This window comes from Netta rufina, assembly GCF_964035555.1.
Source record: "Netta rufina genome assembly, chromosome: 1".
NCBI lineage: Eukaryota > Metazoa > Chordata > Aves > Anseriformes > Anatidae > Netta > Netta rufina.
The window spans coordinates 146673142-146685852 of NC_140123.1; the positions used below are offsets into that span (position 1 = coordinate 146673142).

At 47.0% G+C, this 12711-nt stretch overlaps 1 protein-coding gene across 2 annotated transcripts in view; it reads left to right on the forward strand.

Annotated features, from left to right (window-relative positions):
• Positions 1 to 1610: 1610 nt before the first annotated feature.
• BRAF (B-Raf proto-oncogene, serine/threonine kinase) overlaps positions 1611 to 12711 on the forward strand; it is a gene marked incomplete at both ends in the record, with an annotated part of 77211 nt that continues 66110 nt past the window's right edge. For both annotated transcript variants that reach the window (XM_084283621.1, XM_084283622.1), the window contains one exon: positions 1611 to 1763. In XM_084283621.1, the coding sequence (XP_084139747.1) occupies positions 1611 to 1763 (153 nt within the window). The remainder of the gene's footprint in view (positions 1764 to 12711) is intronic.

Below are 12711 nucleotides of genomic sequence, written 5' to 3' on the forward strand. Positions count from 1 at the left end.
GGCCCCTGTGTGAAAGGTGAAATATAAATCCCAAGTCTGTCATCAGGATTATTACCCTAAGCAGTTGTATGGTTCAGTGTTCACAACCGAAGCAAAACAAAGATAAGAATGTTTGCACTTGCATGTTTCAAGTTAGTGTTTTAATTGACTACCGTAAAATAGATCAAGTTGTGATGTAACAGCCTTTACGTGCTCTGAGATCGTTGTTCTGATGTGCTAGCTCTTCTTTGCAACCCATTAAAACATAGTTACCAATTTTGTGTTTCTCATAAAAGCGTTTTCAGCAAGAAGGCAACTTAAAACACCTGAGTGAGCGAATGCACCGTGTGTGTGTTAGCAGCATTGCAGTGGGTGTGGCATGCAGTGACTGGACACGGGTCAGGTTTTTTTGCTTTAAGCAGCCATGCACTGCCCCTGGGGGGGATCAGGGCTGTGCTGGCCATGTCTGCAAGAACACAGCAGGGCAGCTGCTCCTCCAGCACGAGCATTGGGGAGCAGCGGTGGCTTCCAGCTCCTGAGCCTGAAAGGGCATTTCGTGTGCCAGCCCCGCTCCTCTGCCATTCCCAGCAGAGGATGGAGGCACCTTGCAGCTCCCACCCTGCGAGCTGACGTTTTTCTCCAGAAAACCTGGCGATCTGTGAAGGAACTACGCGTCCTCTCGTGTGTGCAGGGTGGACGCACATTTGGGAAGTGGGGTCTGCTTCAAGCCCCCAGATTAGGCAGAGCTGGCTGGATGACGGGAGAGATGTGTGGAAGCGTTTGCACTGTGCACTTCATCACATGGTGAATTTTTGGGTTGGCATGTGTGGTGCCAGGAGGTGGACTGGATGTTCCCTGTGGGTCCCTCCCAGCTCGGGCTGTTCTGTGACTCTCTGAGACTGCCTGGGGGAGCTGAGGGGCCTGAAGGCGCTGGATGTCACCGCAGCACCAGGCTGCGGCAGGGCAAGGCCTAAATGTCAGTGGGAAAGACAGAGATGCTGTTAGCAACTATTTTAACGGGAGTGGGTGAAGCTCCTTCAGAGGGCATCGCCACATTGATCCCTGCTGGCAGCACCTGAGCCTTCAACCCAGCAGCGGGGCCCTGCACCCCGCCCGCCTCAGCCCCCGCCCCCGCCGCCATTGTTGGGGGGGGGGGCGGCCGCCAGGGGGCGCTGCGGGGCGCGGAGGCGGGGGGGGCTGAGGGGGCGTGGCTTAGCGTGGGGGTGCGGGTGGGCGTGGCCTCGGCCGGCGGCCGCGCGGGTTCCCAGGGCGACGGGTGGTCGCGCCGTGACGTCAGGGTGTTTCCCGGTGACGCCGGGGCGGGCGCAGGCGCCGGGGCGGGCGCGCGCGCGCGCTCGGCGGCGGCGGCGGCAGCAGCGGCGGCAGCGACAGCGGCGGCGGCGACTGCGGGTGACGTCACGGGCCCGGGCGCGCCGCGCCGCCGGGAGCTGCCCGGGATCCCCGCGCTGCGCTGCGCTCCCCTCCCCTCCCCCTCCCCTTTTCCCCCCTCCCGTCCCGTCCCGCTACGGGTCGCGGCTGGGCCCGTCCCGGCGGCGCGGCCGCGGCTCCCCCCGCCCGCCCCGCCCCCGCCCCCTCCCCCGCCCCCGCCCCCCCCGGCGCGGGCAGCCAAGATGGCGGCGCTGAGCGGCGGCGGCGGCGGCGGGGCCGAGGGGGCCTCGCTCTTCAACGGCGACGCCGGCCCCGAGCCCCCCGCGGCCGCGGCCGCTGCCCTCGCCGCCTGCTACGGCGCGGGGGGAGGCGGGGACCCGGCCATCCCCGAGGAGGTGAGGACAGAAAGGGGGGAAATAGGGAACGGGGAACGGGGGGGGGCGGCACGCAGCGCAGCGCATCGCCCTCACGGTGCTGGGGCGGCTGTGCCCGGAGGTGCGCTGCCCTGCTCGCTCTGCCATAAAAATCCCCCAAATCATGCAAATCCCCGTGGGATGGTTTCGCTAACCGGCTTGTGTTGTGGCCCCGTGGTACCAGCGCGGCTGAGGGGGTCGAGAGACGGCGGTGCGAGGGAGGGGAGAGGAGGAAACCGTGGCAGGAGACGGGGGTTATTCGGAGCAGCCCTCATGCCAAAGGAGGTGGCACTTCCAAAATGTTTCGGCTCGCGTGGGTTGGCAGGTTTGACTCCCAACGCTCAATTACATGCTGCAGGGTTTTGTCCTCATGTTCTTCTTTCTCTTGAATATCTTGCGGCCCTGCATGAGAGAAAAAGAGCAGCAGCCCGGTACCTGGCACGCCTGCTGGCCGAGAGGCTGCCCCGTCCCAGCCATGGGTCCGTGTGCAGGTGGTTAAGGAGCGTGTGGCCTTGCTGTGTTATGTACAAGTTGGGAATAATGAAACACGCGGGTCTAAGGCAGAGCCGGTGCTAAAATTTCTGCTTCTTGAAGCGGTTTTGTTCCCCAGTTAACTCACTCTTCCTTAAGTCGTAGGTAATTAACTTTTGTTTACGGCTGAAGCGCACGTGTTACGTCAGCTAAAAGTAGTTTTAATAAAACTCAAGACCAAAAAATCGCTGATAAGGTTAAAATAGAAACCGTCCTTAATACAAAAACAAGCCGGCGTAAACTCTAATGCAAATTTGAGGTAACTTAAGTCAGAAAAATACTGAGGTGCTTATAACTGACTCATGGCTCTAATAGAAGTGCCGGTTTTAGTGTTTTGTTTTGTTTCTTCAAGAGAATGTAAGCCTAGGCTTTAGAAGTAACCTTGCTGTGGGAGTGCATCAAGGAGCGTAACTTGGCGTATTTGGAGGGGATGCCTGGAAAGGTTTTAGTTCCACGGCCGTTCAGGAAATGCCCTCCTGCCCTCTGGGAGGAAAGCCTTGTGTTCTACACTGAGCGTCTCGTTTTAAGAGGCGGGTAACCAAGAAGAGTCTTTGACGGCTCTTGAAGTAAGCGGACACAAACTCGTCAGCTGAAGTCCTCTGGTAAAGGAGGTGTTATGTATCAAGATCATAATCAAGTGTTGGTTGAAACTGCAGCAGCGTTATTTACCGACTCAAGGCTCGGGGCTTTGCAAAACAAGTTTACGCCGTATCGTTCAAATCATGGCCAACTTCTAGTCGAACAATGAATGTAGTGCTTCAGAAGTTGCCTTTTCTATCCTGAGAGCTGGTACTAAAAATCCTCAAATAACAAAGTCCTTACATAAGAGAATAATAATTGCTGAAGCAATTTTTTTCTATGTTACAGTTGAAGATTAGGAAGAACGCTTGCATGTGTGCTTATAAGAACAGAGCACTTAGGAAATAAATCCTTTTGCCACCAAGAAGTACCTGAAAAGAGTAGGGGCAAGTGAATCGAGGAAATTTTCTCTTCCCCTCATCATCCTGCTTCTGGTATTAGGAGGCCTGCGATGAGTGCTGGCATCCAGAGGCTTGGAGGCTGGCCTTTGGCAACCCCACGATGAGTTGTCAGGACTAGAGACTGTCTGGATGGGAGGTTTTCAGCGTGTTGTGGGGTTGCTGATGTAGTAAAGTGCGTGAAACAGCTGGGAGGAGAGGCTCTGATCTTGTTGCTAGAGATTATTTACACCAATATTAAATAATTCAAATGGGATTTTCTGTACTCGGAGCTTTGTGCCCTCAAGTGCTCTTTGGAAGGCAAAAATGACTGGAAGCTGTGAACTGAGGCCCTGAGCTGATCTCTTCCTAGGTGGCAATGCTGGAGTTGATCCTGCATAAATACTAGTTATATATTTAGAAACCTTAATCTTGCAAAACATTTTTAAGAAGAAATAAAAAAAATAGAATGAAAAGATGCCTCTGAACTTAAATAACTGGTGGGATCTCATAAAGTAGCGTTGGTATGATAAGAAAAGTCGGCGTTACTTTTGTTGCAGTAGCACTTGGGGAACCTATCATGCAGGGAATTGGAATAACTTTTAATACGTTTCACTGAAGAGTTGACAATTAAATGTGCTGCTTCTTTGGAAAGTTGGAAAGAGAAGCATTTTTTACTTCGTTGCTTTTGAAATTCAACATGAAACATATTCCCAAAATTGCAATTAAGTTTCATTGCACTTGTGTTCAGTGACTGAGCTAAGTTTGCAGTCAGGATTGCCATCCCATTTAACTGTGAGGACGAGTTACACTTTGGCTGGAGATGAAGCATCTCATGGCCAGTGTTCTGCAGGAGCGTATCTCAAAAGATAGCACAAGAGTTGTGTTTTGCACAGCAGCAGAAAGGCCTTTGCTGAGTACTTGGTCGGACTTTGGGCTGCGGCTTCAAGCAGTACGTGGTCCAGCTGGGGAGGGTCCAGAGAAAAGGAAGGAGAGGCTAGATCAGACCTTTGAGGAAAGACTGAAAAAATTGAGGTCATTTAAAAAAAGAAATGGAAATTGTCGAAGATGCCAAGAAGAGCACAAATAACTTGTTCTCTGGGTTGATGGTCATGACTGCTGGGAGTAGTGAGTTTACATGGTAGCAGGAGATTGTTTCAGGTTACTATCAGTCCTTTTCCTTTATGGCTAGGGATCGTGAAGCAGGACAGTAGACCTAAATTATTTGAAAAATGCCTATTAACAGATTCTGTCACCTCCACAGACAAGCGTATGTCAGGAATGATGGGGGAGAGTTGAGCTGGGTGTAGAAAAGACAGTGATTTTGATAACCTCTTGTCTTTTTCTCCTTAGGCTTAAAGGACTTGAGTTTAGTGGGGGTGTTTTTTTTTTTTTTTTAAAAAAAAAAAAAATCTGCTTATGCTGTTTTACCCAAAAGGCAATGGGATTAACAGCTGTGTTCTGTAGTAGCTCTTTTGATTACACAAAACTTGCTTAATAGACCGCTAGGGTCTGAAAAGTTCGGCTGTCTCAGGGGATTTGCCTTCAGCCTGTGTGGATACCCACGGCTTGGATACAAGGCGCTTGGTGCCGAGTTCTGTTGTGAATTGATGTTGGTACTTCAGCTGCTAGTGCTATTTCTACTTGTACTTTGTTGTAGTTGTTAAAGATGTCTTATTTTTAAAGCTGTTCTAATAATATCTTTCTTGACACTTGTTTTAGCTAGGAAAGGCAATTCTTTTGTTGCATGCAGTTAAAAGTACCGTAGAGGAGATGTGGTTTTTGGTTTTTGTTTTTTCTTTTTTTTTATGGAGATATCTCTTAATAACAAAAAATCCTTAAAGCTCCAGTATTCTACTTAGCTTTATTTTGTAACAAATCCATAGTTTAGTTTTATTAATTGCTGTACCTGTAGGAAACGTGAAATCCACCCTAAAATCCTTCATGCACAAAAGAGGAAATAGGATCTTATTTGTACTTGGGAAAGAAATAAAAGGAGGCTTCGAATTAGCATGAAGCTGATAACCATCTTCCTGCCGAGCCTGGTGCAGAAGCTGCAGGTTTCACAGTTTTTTGGAGACGCTTCTCTGCCGAGCGCGTTGCCTGCAGTACGTTTCAGTTTGAGCAACCCGCTTTTGAAGGGCAGTGCAGCAGGAATGCCCCGTCATAACCGTAGTGGCAGATGATTAATGCTGCTCCCGTCGCTGCAATCGCGCTGAAGCTGATCAAAGGGTGCCCCGCCACCCAGAGGGGCCACTTGTGCCATTTCGGGTACCTGCGCCCGGGTACGCAGCCAGATCCACGCCAGCTGAGTGCCGCTGAGATCCTCTCCCAGGTTGATACAGCTCGCTGAAGAAAATTGTGTCACTTTTGGTAGGTTTTCTGCAAGGGTAGCAGACTGAATCTCCTCAGCAAGGCGGCTGGCGAGCTCCAAAGCTCGTGTGCAGTAGGTGGCAAGAAGAATGTGGTTAGGGAGAGCAGTGCTAGCGTTTGACACGCACATACACACCCTTCGTTTTTTTTTAAGGTCACCACTGTCCTGTTAAACTCCACTGGTGTTCGTTTTTCTGGTGTATGTTTGACTGAGAGCTCTTGTGTGGCTGAAGCTTTCTTTGCTGGACTTGTCGGGCTCAGATCCTGACGCGTTAGGTCTTTGTGGTCTTGAGTTTCCTGTGCTGGGCTGTAGCAATCGTGCTTGGTTTCTCTGGACAGCTTCTGAGTGCACCTTTCATGCCCTGAGCATGGCAGTGTTTCACCGGCGTGCCAGGGACGCCAAGGCCCTCTCTGGGCTGCTGGTACAGCAGGCGTTTCACCACGTGAGACTGCGGGGTACAATATCCAGTTTTCTGAGGTGTGAGATGGCTTTCACCATGTTCAGCTGTTCACACGTGTGTGTGTGTGCACGGCTCTGTCCTCAGGGCTGGTACAGCACACCGCAGCGTACAACACGCGTCTTGCTCTGCCGCAGTTTCCCTCTACCAGTTGCTCCGGAGCTTTTGGGGCGTGCGATGCAATCCTCTTAATCTGTTCTCCTGCACACAGCTTCTTTCTAAAATGATGAAATACGTATTTATGCAACTGATTTCCTCTCTGTGACCAGTTCTAAAGTTATACAAGGCTGCTTGAAGCAGAATTACGGGCCTTTTTCCTGTTCAAACACTTGCAGCAAGGAGCTGAACTTGTTACTCCACCTTTCTAACTTTATTTTGGAAGGAGCAGCAGCAATGCCTTTCCTTATTCTGTCTGATGACAGTTTATGCTTGTGGCCCCTTGCAGAAAGAGGTGGAAAGGCTGAAGGTGTAGTTTTTAACCATCCCCGTTGTCTGTTCAGGTGGGAGCTCTCAGGGAGCGGTGCTGCGGCTGTCATCCCACCTGGGGAATTCAGACCCACATAAACAGTAAGGACCCCAAACCAGAGCCTGTGCTCTTTCCAGAATGGGGTTTGTTGTGTAGTGCTCGGTACCAAGTGAGCTCTCCACCCTATCAGCACCACAATCAGGAGGTGATAGGGGTGTCTGTGTGCATTCGTCCCTCTGAGCTTCTGACCAAGTGAAATATTTTTGTGATTCTCCCAATATACCTGCACAAAATGTAGTATGAAAGGGAGATGAAATCTCTGCTTGCAGGGTACCAGTTTCCTTTCAAAATCTCATGTCTGGGAGGCAATCGAGTTTGTTAGTGAACAAAATGTACTTACTGATTAAAACCGTGCTGCATTATGAGGTTGCTAGGATTTTTTTTCCCCTGCAAGAAGAGGAATACCGGCGGTAATATCTCACCGCTGTGCAGTGAGGCCTCTTAAGCAGTATGGTTATTAGTAAAGATGTTGTTAAATGTACTGCTAAGTGGTAAATACATCTCAAATGCAGTCACACTGTGTTTAGTCAACGTTTTCTGACCCTTTGGAGCTCGGGTTTGGTATCCCCTAACTTTTATTGTTCCTCTCAGATGAAGGGAATACATCTTCAATGTAGATGTGTCTGAAGTGTGGGTAGCACACCTAGTTTCCTCCCTCTCTATTGCAAGTTACTTATTAATAATGCCTCAGAAGCACTAAAATCAACTTGAAATAAAACATTATCATGACTTTAAGGAGTTGGTAGCAGCTAGGCGTTTGGAAAATCTGGGTGGTTGTATATTAACACCGCAGCCTTTGAAATGGTTTTGCAAATTTATGCATTAAATCTTAATAAGTCAAACGTTCTCTCTACTTTTAAGTAATGCAGATTTAAATGCACGTCTTAAGCATCATCTGAGGTAGCTTTCAGAAAGGACTTCTTTCAATCTTTTCATATTTTTTCTAGAATGCTGTTTGTTAGTGAGAATAAATTCTTGTGACTTTTCTGAAGCTTGTGCTGGTAGTTGAAAATTTTCCCAGTCTCCAGATCCAGTCATCACAGCTTATGGGCCTTGCAGCAGCCTTTCTGTGACAAATAGTTCTCCAGTTTGATCGGTTCAGGTCTGACTGAACCAACCCACAAGGTCTATCAGCGTTTTTTCCATTTGTCTCTGGAATAGATGGTTCTTTTCACCATCCTGCCGTGATGTGTGCCGTGCCTTGTTTTGATTAATTTATTTTTTAAAAAGACCCTCCTAGCTCTTTGTACAATGAGTGGCAAGGAGCCAGTTCTGCCTTTTAAATTATTTCGTTTTCCACGGTGCTGTTAGAGGTAGTAGGCAGGCTGGTCTGCTGAGCTGAACAGAAATGCCATCTAGGAAAATGTGGTTTCTATGGCAGTTTCTATTTGTGACTGTTTGCTGAGATTGTGGGCAAATTACTTGTACCTGGCTTATTATGATTTTTTTTATTATTTTTTTTGCTTTATAAAACACACTTGCCCTTTTGAGGGTTTGAAGATCTGTTTGTGATAAAAAATGAGATGCCTTAGTTGCTTTGTTGGATGACAGCTCCACTTAAACTAATAGGGTAGATTTGTGTTTGATGCTTATTATCGAAATACGTTCGGATTATATAAGAATATATTTGTATTTCTAACCAGTTAGGAGAAAACACATGCACCATGTAGCAAAAGACTAGTGGTTGAATATTGTAAAGTGCACGGAAAACTATTTTCTGGATGGATAAGATGAACTTGTAAATAGGCGCTGTTTGTCTTCTCTGGGTAGTCTAATTAGTTGGGTGCTCTGGCAAGGAGCGAGCAGGAAGGTTGTGCAGTTCAGGGGAGACTGTTTTGTCACTTTAATTAATGTGACCCAGCCTGTGTCAGAGCTCTGCTCGACTCGCATTTGCTTCTTACATGCAATTATTGTAATTAGCTGGTTGGCTGCTTGCTTTCCATCGCTGATATGACTTGTCCTCAGTGTAACGTGTGTGGAGAAACAGCCCGATGTGTACACAGCACTGGCTCCTTCTTAAGCTCACCACTGGATGGGATTAACACTCACTGACAGTCAACGGTAGTTACCTCTCAGGAGCAAAACTGTGTCCCTAGGTTAGGAAATCAGAATAAGGCTTTCCTCCTACCTCCCGTTTTTTTAACCTTTGATAATCTAGGGAGGATTTTTTTTTTTAATTGGTAAGTGTAAATGCAATGAATTGTACCAAAACGTGATCTGTGTGTGATGCTCTTGGCTACCGAACCACTTCCAGAGTGAATGAACGGGGCTAACAGTAATGCAAGACAGAAGCCTTGAGGAATGTGGAAGAGGAGGTTTCGTTGGATCGCAGAAAGCCGTGCAACTGGTGCTTAGTGACTTCAGGATGGGTACAGACACCTCTTGTTTTTCACACTCTTGTGCTCTGCTGCGGTAGAAAGCTTTTGTTAACTTTCCTTTTCGTGCTGCTTGGAGGCAAATTCTGCTCAGCAGCAAGCAGCAAAGATGGCAGGTGTTGGAAAAGTGGGGGCCTGCGAGCGAAGTGAAGCTGCACAGGAAGGCTGCTGCTTCCTGGGGGCCCGAAGCGCCGACCTGTGGGCTGCAGAGAGGAAAGGTGGCTTTTTGCACCAGCTCCGGTGGTCACCGGGTCCTTGCCAAGCTCTTCTAGCACACTAGGCTGGCAGAAAACTAACCTCAACAGAGAGAAGAAATATTTTGAGTAGGGAAGGGGCGCAAGCAGTGCCCCTGTGCTTAGAGAGAAACTTCTTGGTTATCTTTCAAGACTCTGTCGAACTTTATCCTTTACAATTTGTCGCTGTATCTCAAAAATATTTTTAAATGCTCCCAATAAATAAGAAACACTTGAAGTCCAATTTTGTTTTGTTTAAGAGGAGGCAACCTGAACGGCAAAGGCTGGCAGGTTGGAAAGCTGTTTATTCTGCTTTAAAAAGGGAGCTCAGCGATGAGCAATCCAATTTGCCTTGAGAATTAAACGAAGGAAAAGACAGATCGCTATCAGCTGCAACTGATGGATTGCAAGTAAATGAGAGATGCAAGGCTGTTAAGTACAAACGAAGTGGTTGTAGTACTGAGATGGTTGTGGGGTAAAAGCCTCCTGGTAAAGAAGCAAGTCTTTATCGAATATGCCTGTCTATTGCAGAAGAGTTACCCTGCAGTTCTCATTCAGACAGAATTTCTGCTGATAATTCTTCAGAGATGATAATCCAGATACTTGAGTATGAATGTGGTCAGATGTTTCTGAGTCTTTTGGGGTAGGAAGGGAATTGTTGGCTGTTTGCTTTTAGTCTTTTTTTTGCTCAACGTAAACAGTTTCACAACAAACACAGCTGAAAACCTGCATTATTACTGGTTACAGGGGGATAAGAATAAGCCTTCTCCTTCCTAAAAATGTTACCTGTTAAATGGAAAAAAAGTTGTAATCTTGAAACCTTCTTAATATTTTACTAATTGCCGTGCTTGCAGCAGGTGCCAGCTGACCATATTTACCATAGTAGCTTACTTAGGTGTAATCAGACAGGGTGGTACAGAAAAATGCTGCAACTCTTCCTGAGACCTTCACTTCTTGAACATGCTGTCGTACATCTTCACCAGTGTGGAAAGATATGTTCAGAGACCTTAGACTTTTGTGGAAGAAGAGACTTCTTTCCCGCAGTTACAGCAATGCCTGTAGATAGTAATGTCTGTGACTTGTGTACTGCACCATGAGGGTGAATTTTAACAGACTTGTTCTGAACTGTCTAGCTTAGCCAACAAGGAAGACACAGTGTCAGAGTTGGTATCTCAGACAGGAGCTGCAATAAAATGATTTGCCACCACGAATAAAAAGTTGGGGAAGATAAAGTAGCAAGGGCAGTCTCAATGTTGGCATTTATGTCACTTCTGTAAACTCTTAGGTGAAACTCACTGCAAGCTGGTTTTCAATTCAGTAGTTTTTCAGCTCTTAGTATTTTTCATAATACCTATTCTATTCTTAAAAAAAAAAAAAAAAAAACTTACGCTGCTGAAAATATAATAAGCATAATGAGCTAACAGAGTAGGAGAAATGCAAAAATGAGCACAGTGGATGTGCAAATGGAGAGAAGCTTCTGTTGAGAGACGGAGCAAAGCTGAAGCCTGAAGAAAAGGAGGAAGGAAAAGACTGTCCTTCCCACTCCATGTACCTGTCATATTCCAGTGTACGACACCATAAAATGGGGAGAAAGCTTTGTAAGAGGCAGGAAGAGTGCTAACACCACTCTGGGTTGATGAGGGGAGAAAGTATCTCAGGTAAGATATCAAAATGTGAGAAAGCTTTAACGGTGATTTTTGGCAAAGACACGGGGAAGATGCAAGTTTTGCATCTTGATGTGCAAGCCCTGAGGTGGGGTGCTGAGTTACTAACCCCAACCATGTGTCCTCTCACCTCTTACGCTCTGACACTTTGCTTTCAGGTTCGCGGAGGTGTTAGTTCAGCTAAGAATGAGCTCGTACATGACGGCTTTCTAAAGTCGTGGACCAAACAATCAAATTCATTCTCGAAGAAGCAAGCCTGAAGGGGCTGATGAGAGTAGTGTTGGATATGTATCAATGATTTCATCTTCATTGTGAAAGAGTTTTCAAATCGATTCTTCAGTGACTTCACCTCGTTTGTTCAATTGAAGTATTCTCCATCATCACTACGTGTGATAATCCAAATGCAGGACACACAATGTCTGTGCAAAGAATGACTTCCTTTTCTTTACGGAACAGATTCAGACGTTCAGGTGTCTCCTACAAAGTGTGAATCACAGAGCTCACAGCTGGCATGTGCTGCAAGGCTTGGGTACTGGTGCCAGGTGCAAGAAGCATAAAAGACAGCGTGCTTTGTGCTGTCTCAGGCAGTGCATTTCTTGACAAGCAGCATGGGATGCAAAAACAACTTCATGGCTTACAGCCTCACATGCTGCAGAGCCAGTCTTCACTGAATACAATGGATTTGGCCTCCTACTCCATCTGACTTGCCTCTGGCTTGAAATAGGTCATCATCTTTTCATTACGTTGCAAGGGAGTGCTTATTTGCAAAATTAATGCATGGTTATCCACAATGGGCAGATAGGAGTTGATATATTCCAGAATATCTGGAATATCTCCGGTCTTCTGTCTGTCTGTATCCATTTTAGCCTGTGTCAGCTTCTTTCCGTCAGCAGCACTAAAAGAAGAATCAAATCTAATCTCTTGTGATAAAGAATAACCTTAACCTAATGCTACCAGATAAGGCGGAAAAATTTATTTGAGGCTTTTTAGGAAAAAAAATAAGGTTATCCCAGATATAAAGGAGTCATTACTTTTTTTTTTTTTTTTTTTTTTTGGTGGAACTACAATGAAACTCTGCCTCAAATGACCATGCTGCTTCCCGTGGAAAGTGGCTGGACTTGCTTGTGCGCAATGCTGCAATCGTTGCAGATGGACTTGAGAACGCATCAATATTTCTAGCAACTGGCTCTTAGGCTGGCATTGTTTTTTGCACTTCTGTGAGATATTTGGCAGTAATTTTCTTGCAGAAATCCCTTTATCCACATTTTATTTATGCTTTCACTAGAATGAGAAGAAAACTGGAGAAGCCTGCTGGTCACTAAGGAAGACCAGCACTATTTTTTTGTTGTTATGAGCATGTTTATGAGCACTCCACTGCCATGAAATTCCACACCTGGATGATGTGTGTGATGGGGATGTGGTGTTGAGAGACTATCCTGGCCCAAGGTCTTTAAAGCTGGCCTGGTGCACAGGATGCACACGTGGGTGAGGTGAGTTACCAGAACGTGCAGGTTTGAGAGGAGAAAAGGCAGGCAGGGACTGCTGGCGGTGCACGTGCAGCACGTACAGCGTCGTTCTTGTGAGGAGGAAGCCACGGGCGCTGTGGTGTGCAGAAGCAGGCCTTTTCAGGTCACACGAGGTAACTTGCACAGAGCACCACTTCTGAACTCCAATTAGGAAAAGGCTTACATCCCTTCAATTAAATTGCAGTAGTCGTAGATCCTGCATAATAGGATGCTATATGCTTTCACAGGGGTTGAGTATCAAGGGGAATCAGCTACCTAGATAAGGGATGCTCAGGACCACAAGCGACC